At 33.7% G+C, this 14,803-nt stretch overlaps 1 protein-coding gene across 10 annotated transcripts in view; it reads right to left on the bottom strand.

The window, feature by feature from the left end:
- GAK (cyclin G associated kinase) overlaps positions 1-14,803 on the bottom strand; it is a 131,017-nt gene that overhangs the window by 63,411 nt on the left and 52,803 nt on the right. For all 10 annotated transcript variants that reach the window (XR_004230037.1, XR_004230038.1, XM_031941635.1 and 7 more), the window contains 2 exons: positions 13,580-13,691; positions 6,884-7,007 (listed from right to left, as the gene is read on the bottom strand). Coding sequence is in view for 8 of the 10 variants with exons in the window: in XM_031941635.1 (XP_031797495.1) it covers positions 6,884-7,007; positions 13,580-13,691 (236 nt within the window). In the remaining 2 variants the exon portion in view is untranslated. The remainder of the gene's footprint in view (positions 1-6,883; positions 7,008-13,579; positions 13,692-14,803) is intronic.

The following is a 14,803-nucleotide window of genomic DNA, read 5'->3' as shown; positions in this document are numbered from 1 at the left end:
TTGTTTATCAGAGAGTGGGTTAACAAGAAAACGTCACAGAGTCAAGACTACTACAACAAACTGATAGATAAAATCTACCAAATGCTGGAAAGCAAAAGGCTGACAGCCACAGTTAAAGGGAATTGGAGGGAAAGTGGGTAAAGAGTGGAAAAATAAAAAGGAGACAACAAACAGCTTAGGGATATTTTAAAGCAACAGAGTTAGAATGCAAGTTGGACCAATTCACTTAAGTCTTAGATAGCTATGAACTACTTTCCCTTGCTGGACTAGGTTTAGCCAGAACCAATCAGGACCTGTATGTATTCTATTAATTCTGAAATGAAACTAGGCTACTGTTGGTGCTAAAGCACCAAATCTAACCTAAAATATGAAAGGAATAGAATTTCAATGAAAAGAACAAGGACTATTTTTACTGCGTGGTGAGGTTGTGTCACCAAATGAGATGAGATTAGCTAAAAGTTACAAATGATCCCTATTTCATTTTTTTAAATTGGTATATCACTGAATCTCAGCATTCAGAGGAACCTCAGAGATCATCTTGTCCATGATACATCTAATCAAGAACCCCTGATACATCTGACAAGTACTGCCCCAAATCCTTCAATGAGGAAAAACCCTTTACTTCCAGGGCAATCCATTTCATTTTGGGGTAGCCTGAATTATTAAGAAACTTCCTGACATCAAGCCTAAATCTGACATTTTGGAAATCCCATCTATTATTTCTGACTTCTCCCCTCAGGGGTCAAGGAAAACAAATATCATTCTCCCCCCCCACACACACACACACACACACTTCCATGTGATAGTCTTTAAATAATACATAATTTTCCACCAGGCCTTTTTCTTCTCTAGACTAATCTCTTCTGCATCTAAGCCACTCTCCTCTTATTAATATCCTTCCTCAAACACAGAACTGACCACAATAGCCCAAATGTGTCTTGAACAGATCAGAATACAAAAGCACTGCCCTCTCTTGTATATTTATCTCAACAAAGCTGACAATGAAATTAGCTTTGCTGGTGATTCCATGAAACCAAAATATGCTAAAACCCCCAGATTTTTTTCAAGCAAGCTGCAAATGAGTCATTTCTCTTCCAACTTTGTATTTGTAAAGTGGATTTTTGGATCCCATTTATAACTATTAAGTTTTAGCATATTCAATTTGGCAGCATATTCCAAGCAATCATGACTTTTTTGGGGATCCTAATTCTGCTATACAGTGTATTAAAGATCTTATTATCTTATTACATTATCTCATCTACAAACATAATAAACAAGACTATGTACATCTTTATCCAAGTCACTGAGAGAAAAATGTCAAACAGAACAGGCCAAGAAAAAATACCTGAAACATTTCACTTAAGATCCCCTTGAATGCTAACATAGAATTACTAACAACTATCCTGTGGGTCCAGTCACTAAGCCAGCTTTGAATTCACTTAACTGTATCAACCACAAGAATAGCACTGGAGGCTGTCAAATGCCTTATTAAATCTGGTAAAAATATTTTTATAGCATTCCTTCCCCTGATCAGCCTTTATAAGAACATTGTCAAAAAAGGAAATGTGGTTAGACTTGGAATATCGAATAAACACTTCTGATCCCAGAGTACAGAAGCTTAAATGGGCTTCTGCAGTCGGTCAGCAACTGTCTCAAGGCTATGATATCTAGCAAAAATCAACACACACTTCAGTAACTGCCCAGTGGCCATCTCTGAACTATGACACCTAGCAAAGGGAACACACACACACACACACACACACACACATCCCATGAGCCCACAACCACAGGGAATTTTGAGTCATAAGGCAGTTCAATATCACATAAGTCTTTGCTTTGAAGACAACTGTGCATCAACCTCACCTATGTGACTATAACTGTCTGCCAAGTTAAGTTAATGAAAAGTTAAAAAACTGACCAATTGCCTCCCAAGCTGCAGAGTGCTAGCTCAGAAAAGTAGAAGAGTGAGAGAATAAGGTCTGTGATCTTCCAAATGAGGTTATTTGAGATAAACAAGCAGCATAGAAGATACATGAATAAATAAATCTGACTTAATCATAAGCATATGCTAAGTATATTTGCAAAAAACAGGAAGAATACATTCTGACATTTATGAGAATTTTCAGATAGGTGCAACAGGTAGAATGCTGGATTTGTAGTCAGGAATATGGGTTCAAATCTTGGTAAAGCACTTCTATGTGATCCTGCAAACGTCACTTAACATCTTTAAAATGAAAATAATATTAACAACTTCCTCATAAGGTTGTTATGAAGATCAAGTGAGATAACATAGGGAAGCACTATGAAGTTCTTAAGGCTAGATAAATGAAAGCTATTGTTCCCAATACACAGAATGCAACACAGTTCTCTCAACCCAGGTGAAGAAAGAGGAAGCAATAGTTTGGGCTAGTTTTATCTTGTGTTCCATTAGTTTGGCATTTATCCAATTACGGCATGTATGCCTAAGGTTGGAAACTACTATGTATATAGGAGAGGAGAAGCAAATATGGACTTGGGGAGAAAAAGAAAGAAACACAAGGATAACAGAAGGAACACTAGGGAACAAAGTGATTACAAGATAAAACAAGAGGGGAAGGACAGAATCCACAGTAAAAATGGGAAAATATTCTTGATAACATTAAATTCTGACCCTGTGTCTGAACCTCGCCCAGAGGATCCCTCTGAGATGACAAAAAATGCCATATCACAAGTAGGATTATTCTGTCCCAACCCCATGGTATTTCAGGTTTCATACATCTATGTACTCTAAATAAGGATTTGACTCAAATGGCACCATAAGAACAAATTCATTCATAAATCTTATGACAGTTTTTCCTTATCACTGGTAAGTCACAAGCAATTTGTGGTGAACAATGGTGCAATGAAAATGTATGTGTGTGGGTGTGGGTGGGTGTGTGTGGGTGTGTGTATACACACGTGAGAGCACATGCACACCTGTTTCTAAAATAATTATGAACTAAATACACTTAATTCAAATTGGCTTGAGTACTGTTAAATAAAACCAAGAAATCATTGGTTTAATCCAATTAACTTCAGAGAAAAACCAAGTTCTCCACCTTAACAAAGGCTATACCATAAATACATGCTGACAATCACAAGATAAAGGTTGACATGTATGCAATTTAAATGGAAAAACTGTACTTATAATTAACCCCTTTCCATAATTAACTTTTCTTCACTCAAAACATAAAGATTTTAGCCAATAAGTTTTAAACTAGTAAGGCAAACTATTTTGTCATTTGTTTCTTTCATGAAGGTGATTAAATGTAAAATGTTAAATAGGAGATATGTTAAAAAACGAGCAAATACTTTCAGAGAAAACTGTCATCCAATACCCAGAAACATGCTGGGAAAGCATTAAAGACACTTCCAAAAGACTCCAACTACAAAAAGATGGCATGCAGGCAAGTGTTTATAATTAAAGTCTTCATTTTGGTCACTTAAGATTTTATTAAGAAGTAAGTTTCTATTACCCATGGCTAAGCTTAGGAAAATAAAAGGAAAAAATGTATAAAGAACTGATTTGCATAAAGCACACACATCAGAAACAAAACATGCATATTTTACCTGGGGCTGTAAACAGGAGAGGTACAAAACAACAAAAAATGCACAAAAGAAAAACAATGAAAATGAGGCCCAAAATTTTTTTTTGAAGGATGACAGTTTCAACCTGGAAACGACTACAAAACTATAGCCTTTTTTTTTCACAGCCTCTTTCTAGGATGACACATACAAGATCGACCCCCCCCCCCCCCCAACAAGACCACATAACCAATCCAATTCTCCCTCACCCTAATCCCCCTCCCAACATACATCTTTACATAAACCAAATAACTACTGTTATTCCAATTACCCCTCAAAGCTACTAGAACCCACTCTGGAAAGGAGCAACTACAGGAAGTTGGGCAAAAGAAGCTGCAGCATGTTTGTAAATGATGTCTTCAGGTGAAGAGTCAGGCCAGAGATCACAGCTCAACAGGGTAAGGAGCAACAAATGAAAATGAATCACTTCTATTACCCTTCAGTTCCCTGGGCCATAAATGGCAGTGTCACCTCCATATATGAGTACCAAGAAGGGGAATACCAAGCACCACCCTGCTTCATAGCAGTCATCAAATCAACACTACCTCTTCTACCAACTGTACCCACTAATGAAATAATTAATGCTTCAAAACAGCTTCTTTTCAAACCCTTTAGAAATATAAGAACCAAAACTTCATTCCTTTTCAAATAATCAAGTATTTGCAGAGGTGAGTCTTGATTACAGAAATATTAATTTTACAATAATTTTACAAAGCATAGTAAAAATTCATTAATTTAAACTAATGTGGAGAAGGGCTAATTGAAATAATTTTAGAGAATATGTTAAAAGAAATGCAATGTTATTTCTTTCTAGTATTCACTTTATAGAATGGATAAGAATAATTTTTAATGATCACACTGATTATTTTGTATTACTATATGCTTAGGTATAGTTTGTTCTCTCAATATTTTCCACTTCTCTCTATAACTCTGTCCCAATATTAATTTGCCTAGTACAAGGTCTTTTCATAAATAAATAAAAAGTAAATTATCATAATATTATTTTACAATAATAATGTACTCACACACTTTTTATATGGGGGGAAGTGAGAAAGGCACAACCATGCCAGTTCCCGGGAAAGTTAGCAAAGAAAGAATATTGTTCTAATATATCACATTCTGGAGATAAAGCCTAGCTACTTAAATATATCCATACAGATACCTTTGGAAGGTTGTCAATGAAAATGAACTTACTTCTGTCAACCCATGAATTTCTGACTTCTGAAGCCAAAGGGCAGGGTAATAATTTCAGAAAGAAGCTTAAAGAAAGATATAGCTAAAAAAAAAAAAAGTTTGCATCCAAAATTTTGACATAAATGTGGCATAAAAGCCACTAGGTTTGATTCCTTTCTTTCAATGAGTATGTTTTGCCATTTTTGAAAAACTATCCCTGAAATCATAATTCTTATGTGCCCCCAACAAAAACCTGTATTTTCATAAAGGGCAGCAAGTAACTACAATGAATAATATCAAAGTGATTCAGATTTATGTGTTCAGTAACTATTTCTAAGGTAGCATCTAAAAAAAAAAAAAACTAATACTAAGCAGTACTAAAATATAAAAATTAATGGAAAGCAAAAAATGTTCATGGACTCCAATTCCTACCTTTTTACATAGTGACTAGTGAGCTTCCTAGCAATGAAATAAATATTGCTTAAATACTTTCATATCACTAAAAACTGTTTTCATATGCCAAGATAACTACTTTTCTTCCATTCTATTTACATAAAACAGTCATATTTCGCTAAAAGAAGCTAACAGTCTGAAACCCTAAGGGATGACATTTCTGAAGTTTTTTTCCCTGCAAATTGCAAACAAAGCTCTTCTTCATTAACAGCAGCATAACAAATCCTCTAACAAGCAGCAAAATGTGTGAAACATTATGAGGTCAATAAACCTCCACTTTTTCCCCCAGTCACCCTGAAATTTGAGCATAAGACCAACCCAGAGACTAGAGAGACCAACTAAGCTGGAACAATGCTGAGGGGAGGCCTAATAAAAGGCTCCCCCAACAAATTCTTGGACTACTGAAGTGTGTAGACTTACAGCTCAGGCGAGCCAATCCTCATCCTTGATTCTGTTTCTAGAATAAAGAGCACTACTCTTGAAGGAAGGAGACTCAAGTTTGAATTCTTGCTAGACACCTGGCCTCTTGTCCACTCTAAGCCTCTTTTAAAATGAGCAAAACATAAATCATCATACTGATTATACCATATGGCTACTGCACGAAAAACTCTTGGTCCAAAGTAAAGTACCTCATTAAACTTGACTTGTATTACCATCGAGATGTAGGAGAGCCAATAATAATTCCTATTTCTGTGGCATTATAAATTTATAAAAAGTTTTGTTCACAACAACCAGGTTATACTCATGATGTGAATACTATTAGCCTCATTTGACAAATTAAGAAAATGAGGTTTCAGGTTACAGAGTCCCTGAGTCTTGGGAGGCAGAAATCAGAAGTGGGGTTTGGGCCTCCCAGGCTTCAAGTTTCTCTACTCCATGAGCTGCTGCTCTAGCCATAGAGTATTTGCTCCTTCATGTATAAGGAAAGGAAAAGTGTATAAGAAGAAAGGAAAAACAAAAGGTAAGAAAAGTAAAAAAATAAGGAAGAAAGGAAGGGTAGCATATAAAGTTCTTAGCATTTACAAAATGTCCAGACTTTACTTCTTCACAGCTCTTATTTTCCACTATTTTTCAATATTCTTTCTGCTATCATATGTTCTCCTTCCCCCAACAACCATGCAGACATTTGTCCCTATAATTGCCATAGATTAAAAGGACTAGTTTACAATACAGATCCCATGTCAGAGGATTGGGATAAAAAAAATGACATGGTCCTCATACATCCTCTAAAATCATTTATGGAAACCAGAAGTTGTGCTAAAGTAGTAGAACTTGGTTGAGGAAAAAAATAACATCTTTGTTTTCATTAAACACTAACTTTACAATTCCTTCAATTATCATTAAATTTTTTTAAACTTAATTCTAAAAAATCCTAAGAAAGGCTTCATCTATAAATTTCACTAAGCTGCCAAAGGGGAGTCCATGAAAGAAAAGACAATCCCTATCCCAGGAGGATAAAAATTCAAAAACTAAATTTCAAAATTCAAATTCAAAAAATTCAAATATTCAAATTCAAAAATTCTAAATTCAAAAAATGCAAATAAACAAAGTATCAGTATTTCAGAATTACTTCCATTATCACCATCATTTTAAAAATATTTATCAATTTAGCTTGATAACCTTTATTTCAGTGCTATTTTACTAGCATACTTACTTAGCAACAGATTGAATAACTTTGGAAGAAGTATCTTTGATGTTAGTAAAAAATCGTTCTGTTCCTCCTCTAAGTATGTCAAAGAAACCGCTATAGGACTGATCACACTCTGCAACTGTCATGCCTAAAAGTAAAGAAAATAGTATGGTATATAATTATTAGCGGTACAATCTAATCCCAAATGACAATTATATCTCATCCTTCATATAGATACACACATACCACACACATACACATGCCCATAACCCAATTTGTCATGATATTTTGAGAAGTGTGGACTACTGAGACCTCTGCCCTCCCTCCAACCATAAAAGGGCCACCGGAACATTTATCTCACTCTATATGATCTAAGAAGTATTCCACTTGTACCCTTGCTTCTGCTCCTTTAAGACACTTCTTAAGATTCCTGGGACCTTCTTTTTAATCCACTCCCTTAAGGGTGGGAACTAGTGTCTCACAAAGCCTCTGCTGCCTATTTCTCCATTTTTTTGTTTCCAGAAATTTTAAAAAATGAAATGTCTACATTTAAAAGTTTGGCAACAAGACTTAAATTCAAGTTTTTAAGCCTCACCTAAAAAAGACAGAAAGAAAAAAAATGATTGCTAATAGTTAATATTTTCTAATTACTTCTCAGCAAGGAAATTAAATGAGCAATAAATCTTCCTAAAAACTGCATTTTACTAGAAAGGTAGTAGCAGATAGCTTTAACATCATTTCATCAACCAACTGAGTTAATAGTTTTAAACTGCTAACATTAGGCAGCCCTAATTGTGATTAGCACTTAATCTGAGTATGATAACATTGTACTAGATTATATGTTTATACAGAGTTCAAGGTGCTTTTATATAAGGAAATGCTTTTTAACATCATTTAACTTCTTCAGGATTCTCACATGTAAAAATCACAAAATCTCAAAATTGGCTCATATGTTCATGGGCTTATCACTTCAAATGATATAGACATGACAGGTGAGACCTGATGAGAGAGAACCCACCACTTCTCTTCAATGGCCCATTCCAAATAGATTAGCCTTAATAGTGAAGAAAGTTTTCATTACAATCAAGTCTTACATCAATCACGTTGCACTATGGATTAAAAGGTATGATTGCTAAGTGATGCACAGATTTATACAAGAAATAAAATCCAGACGAGTCTGAATTAATAAGTCTGCAACTTACTATTTCTATAACTTTGGACAAGTCATTTTGTCTCTAAGAACCTCTTTTTCCTGATGGGTAAAATAAAGATTAGGTAACCACTGTAAATCTTTGATCCTAGTGACTTAATTTTGTGACTTTTATTCCACATTGCCATACTGTTCTCCAAAACATTCAACCCAGCTTATTTTCATTTACCCATAAAATCGGTACTAGATTTTACCATTCTAATGAGTGAATAGAGCTATCTTAAGGTATCTTGATTTGCATTTCTATAATTAAAAAGCTTGAACATCTTTTCATGGTTAACTATATAAATCATGAGTTCATATAGTTGTATTATTCTTATAGAAAAATAGCAACTCCTGAATATCAAAACCTTATTTAGCTTCTTTTCTTTTGAGACAATGCCTTTTTTGTTTTGTAAATTTTGTCTGTTATTCACTGATTTAGTTGAACACTTTATCTTTTATCTCCTTGGCAGAGACAAAAATATTTTTTCCTTTTTTTTTTTTAAAGTGATTAAAAAAAAAAACCCAGATCTCTGCTTCAGTTAGAATTTATTGTGGTCTTGAAGATGGTGTGAAATGGGGAACTAAATCCTTTTTTGCCATATAGAAATCAAAATTTCCCAACAATTCTTATTAAATAGGGATTCTGCTTCTTAGTGTCCTTTGAATGTAGGTTGATCAAACACTAAATCTTCTGTATTTACTGGTTCTATGAACAATAATCTCATCTTTTTTTCCCCTTTTATTAACTTCTGACTAATATTAGTTTAATCATTTATCTGGTTTTCAAAAATCAAAAGCAAAACAAAAAATTATTTTCCAAAGAAAAGGCAATCTGCCAAAATGGAACCAGTAATAGATTTTTAAAGAGTCAAGAAGGCTTGACTTGAGTTAGGGAATTATACCGATACAATATTGCTAATTTCAACAAGGTATATAACAAAATCTCTCAAAGTATTAGTTACAAAGTTGCATCAGATAATCTCTAAATCTTCTATCAATTCAAATTCTATTTCTTTACAGTCAATCACATTGTCAATGCAGACTAAATACCAAAAGGTTTATTATTTAGAAATTTAATAGTTAGGGAGATTCAAAATTGGCTGAAACATGAGACCAAAATGGATATCATAAAGGAAGTTACATCAATACCAAGAGAATACCCAAGAGGATTTTTCCTTAGTCTTGCACTTTCTGATTATTTTATCACAGATGTGATGCTATCAAATTTGGAGATAACAAAAAACTGAGGAATTTAGATGGCAAAATCAAGATCTAAATAATATTAATATTCAAAACTACCCTCTTTATCAAAATAAATGTGATCTAGAGAAAGGTATAATCACAAAGTAGCATTAAAGAAAATCAACTATACAAGAATAAGTGGGGTACTGACTACCTAATCAGTATGAAAAAGGTTTAAGGATTTAGTGGACAACAAATACAATATGAATCAATTGCAGACTAAAAAGTTCAATTCTAGACATCACATTTTTAAAAGACATATTTAAGTTGAAGCTTAACCACAAGAGAAATCAGAATGCTAAAAGGGCTATACAAAGCCCATGGGGTATAAGAAATGACTGAAGTAACTGATGAAATCTAACCTGAAGAAGGCAATCTAAGGAGACATAGTAGTTATCTTTAAGTGAAGGTATGCTATGTGAAATAGGGATTAGATTTGTTCTGTGGCCCTATAAAACAAAACTGAGAGAAATGAAAGGAAATTGAAAACAGATATAAATTTACTGTAAAGAAAAGATAAATACCAATTTATACCTGTCCAAAAATGAAATAGGCTGCCATACATGGTAGTAAATGGCAATGTATTTTCAATATAAGATTAGATGACTGCTTATAAAATGTAAACAAGGGTTTTTGTTTTAAAATTCTGCTATAAAGGACAAAAAAAATGAATGTATAGTGCCAATATATTCACTTAAAAAATTAGTGGCATTACTGTCAATTCATCTCTACATCCTTATCTTCAAGAACAGGAACAGGTCAAACATAGTTTAGCCAATTAGAACAAATATAAAAAGGAAGAAAATTCAATAAAGGTCAGGTTTCCACCTGTAATCCATATAACTACTCATAACGAAGTCATTTCAGTCCATCAAAATTCTGAAGTTGGCAATAAAAGATCAGATTAGAATACTTTCTTTCTATTTATTACTTTCTATTCAAAGCATCTTCTATTTCATACAAAGTGTCTTTCTGAAGCATTTATGAATAAATGTAAATAATAACAATAAATAATACTCCTAATTAACCTCTGCAAAAATGATCACAGGGAAAAAATACTCATATGGAAACTATCATATATGATACATGTATGGATCAACTGCTACAGCAACCAAAACAAATACTAATGATGACATTTTTCTTAGGGAAAAGGTAAGAAAAATAAATATATGTGGGTCACACTAAACTAAAAGTACTTAGAAGTTAAATGAATATAAGATTCCTGTAGTTAGGAACAAAGTTAATTAGTTAACTTTAATAGGTTATATCAGCTGCCTAACTCATCTAACAATGAATATTCATAGTAATGACTCACACTATTAATAAAAATTGTTAAATTGCCCCATTATCACATAGGGAAAAAGTGGGGCATTGATGCATTGTCTATATAGAGTCGTGAACTGATCCAGCCACTCTTGAAAGCAATTTGCAACGATGTCCAAAGGGCTATCAAATGGTACATACCCTTCAAACCAGCAGTGTCACTACTGGATCTCTATCCCAAAAAGATTATGAGAGAGAGAAAAGGACCCATGTGTGCAAAAATGTTTGTAGCAACTCTTTTTGTGGTAACAAGGAACTGAAAATTGAAAGATGGTTTTGATGAAGAAACCCATCAACTGAGGAATGGCTGAGTAAGTTGTGATATGTGAATGCAATGGAATACTATTATTGTTCCACTGAAAGAAATGACAAGTAAATGATTTCAGAAAAACCTGGAAAGACCTATACAAACTGATGCTGAGTAAAATGAGTAGAATCAGAAGAACATTGTAAACACTAAAAGCAAGACTGGGTGATGATCAACTATGATAGACTTAACTTTTCTCAACAATATAATGATGCACACACAACTCCAACAGACTTGGGAAAGGAAATGTCATCCACATCCAGAGAAAAAACTATAGAGACTGAAAGTATATTGAAGCATACTATTTTCACTTTTTTTTTCCTTTCTCATGGTTTGTTCCTTCTGTTCAGATTTTTTCTTCCACAATATGTACAATATGGAAATATATTTAAAAGTATTGTACATATACAACCATATATGATTGCTTGCTATATTAGGGAAAGAGGAAGTAAAGGAGAGATGGAAAATTTAGAACTCAAAATCTTATAAAAATAAATGGTTAAAACCATCTTTATATATAATAGATGAAAAATACTATAAACTGAAAAAAAAAAAGAAAGAAAGAAACCCAATCCAGCAAGGGGGATAGTAGTAACAAAAGAACATAGAGCTCTTGGGCTTAATAATATCTGTGGAGCCTAGGCCCTTAAGATAAAAACTGGTAGGGTATTGGGGAAAGGGGTGATTAATACCGCAACAGAAATGGCTTTAAATTTTTAATTTCTTTATAAAGACAACATTTAAATATGGAAAAAAAATCAATAAATAAATTGCCCCATTATCTTGCGTCAAATGCTGAGTGGTATAAGATTAAAGTGTCTAGGTCAGTCAAAATTTATTAAGTACCCAATATATACTAATCATTGTATAAAGTAATGAGATTACAAAAAAAAGGAAATGCACAGTCCTTGTTCTCAAGGGGCCAAGAGACTAATGGAGAGAGAACTTGCCAAGAATTATGTACATAAAAGTTATTTACACAGAACAAAGTGGAAATAATAAGCAGAGGCAAAACACTATAATTAAAGGGGAATCATGAAAAGCTTCCTATTGAAGAAGAGATTTTAGCTAGGACTTGAAGGAAACCAGGAAGCAGAGAGTACTCCAAGCATGTAATATAAGCAATGAAAAATACAGGAACTCAGAAGAGTGTTTTGTATAGGGAATAGCAAGAAGTCCATTGTCTTTGGATGGGGGGCATTTGGAGAAGACAAGAGTGAAGTCAGTTCAGTTACAACAAGACTGAGAAGTGATGCTGGGAGGAGGTGGGAGAATGATCAAACAGGATTTACACTTGAACCTGGAGTATTTGATAATCACCAGAGTTTACTAAATATGGGAGGAATCTGGTAAGACCTGTTCTTCAGGAAGATCATGTTGACAGCTAAGTAGAGGATGAAGTATAATGGGGAGAGACTGGATCAGGCTGAACATCCAGCAGGAATATTTCAATAATATAAGCATAAGGTTATGAAGGACAGAACCAAGATGATGATTACATCAGAGGAAGATGATGACATATTCCAAAAATGTTATGAAGGTAGAAATAGCAGGCCTTGCCTGGCCTGAACCTGATCTTACCAGCGAGACGGGGAATATTAATCCCCATTATATTCTATAGCGAAGGTGAATTATGTACCCTAAATAAAATGATGAGTGAAGAGAGAGAGAAGCAGCCTCTCTAAGAAGGGAAAATCTTGCAGGCCCTAATAAAGTCCAGGTGAATGTGAGCTTTAAATGGTCTTAACTCAGGATCATTCCAAGATGTAGGTCAAGACAGGTTCTGATCCTAGTAATAAAGATTACAAGAACTTAGGCCTATTCCAGGAAGCTGGGTTTGATGCAATTAATGTGATTAAGACTACACTAGGTCATAACCTACAATAAAAATTCTAGAGTAAAAAGATAATAATAGCACCTGGATCTCCTGCAAAATATTTCATGAGGATTTTGATCCTACATTCTTAATTCAGCCACTCATTCTTCAAACATCAACTGTGAGAATGTCATGCTCTTCATTTATTCATTCACCAGACATTTATAAAGTAGCTACTATATGCAAAGCACAAAACTGCTAAGACAACCCCATTTTCATAGTACTGAACAATATGGAAGCAGGTGATGCAGTGCTGGCTTCTGAAACTTAATAGCTGTCTGAACCTGAGCAAGTCATTTAACTAAGTCTAATTTGATTTCCTCAACTGTAAAATAGGGACAATAATAGCACTTATCTCCCAATATTTTTATGAAAATCAATTGAGATAATACTTATAAAGCATTAAACCCAGAACCTGGCACACAGTAGGTACTATAAAAATGTTATCCAGTATTATTAATTTATATTGTAAAGAAGGGATATGTTAAGCAAAGGTGTATTTTAGCATAACTCTGTATCAAAGATTCCCATGTAAAACTGAGAGGATCTTTTACACTAAAATCATACTTTAGTATAGAAATTCTGATATTAAACATAAGGGAAACCAACATCAAAACTGGAATGAATGAATATTATGCAAAGGAGTATTATCAAAATATTAGCAAGTCTGGCTTAATAGAAAATTAAAATTCTCTGCTCACAATATAACAACAAGTATTTAGAACATGGTATGGATGAAAAGAAGATGGATTCAGGAGTTTTAATATGAACACATACCTCCACTGTACACATTGCTGAGCTGCCCCACGGCCTTAGTATTTTGTGGCACTAAATTGAGAGAACCTCTATGTTGCATGTTATTTCCATAACCGCCATTGTGTTCCAGAAGCTGTGAAGAGTCAATAGTGATATTTATTATCATCACACACTTTCTTTCTCCCCATCCCACTTAATAATATTTTTTTCCAATTACAAGTAGTTTTCAAGATTCATTTTTGTAAGATTTCATGTTCCAATTTTTTTTTTTCTCCCTCCATTTCTTCCTTCTCCCCTCCCCAAGATAGCAAGCAATCTGATATGGATTATATACATGTATAATGATTTTAAACATATCTGCAGATCAGTCATTTTGTGAAAGAAGAATCAAAAGGGAAAAACCACGAGAAAGAAAAAAAAAATGAAAATAGTATGCTTTGGTCTTCATTCAGTCTCAAATGTTCTCTCTCTGAATGTGGATGGCATTTTCCATAACAAATCTATTAGAATTGTCTTGGAGTCCCTGTATTGATGAGAAGAGCTAAGTCCATCACAGTTGATCATCATATAATCTTGCTGTTACTGTGTAAATGTTTTCCTGGTTCTGTTCAGTTCATTCAGTGTCAGTTCATATAAGTCTCTCCAGGCCTCTCTGAAATCATCCTGCTGATCATTTCTTATAGAACAGTAATATTCCATTACATTTATATATCATAACTTATTCAGCCATTCTCCAACTGATGGACATCCATTCAGTTTTCAGTTCCTTGTCACCACAAAAAGAGCTGTTACAAACATGATCCTTTTAGCCTCTTTTATGATCTTTTGGGATAAAAACCCAGTAATGAAACTATTGGGTCAAAGAATATGTAATTTGATAGCTTTGGGACATAATTCTAAACTGCTCTTCAGAATGGTGGATCAGGTGATAACTCCAGTATTAATGTTCCAGTTTTTCCATATTCCCTCCAACATATATATATATGTATATATATATATATATATATATATATATATATATTTTTTTTCCCCTTGTCAACTTTGCCACTTTGGTATATGTGAAGTGGTACAGAGTTGTTTTCATTTGTATTCCTCTAATTAACAGCAATTTAGAGTATTTTTCAATATGACTTTGGATGACTTTAATTTCTCTACTTGAATATTGTCTGTTCATATCCTTTGATCATTTATCAATGGGAGAATGACTTGTGTTCTTATAAATTTGACTCGGTTCTCTACATATTT

This window comes from Sarcophilus harrisii, chromosome 6 (assembly GCF_902635505.1).
Source record: "Sarcophilus harrisii chromosome 6, mSarHar1.11, whole genome shotgun sequence".
NCBI classification, from domain to species: Eukaryota; Metazoa; Chordata; class Mammalia; order Dasyuromorphia; family Dasyuridae; genus Sarcophilus; species Sarcophilus harrisii.
The sequence above is the reverse complement of the archived record's forward strand: the minus strand, read 5'-3'. Positions and strand labels throughout refer to the sequence as shown.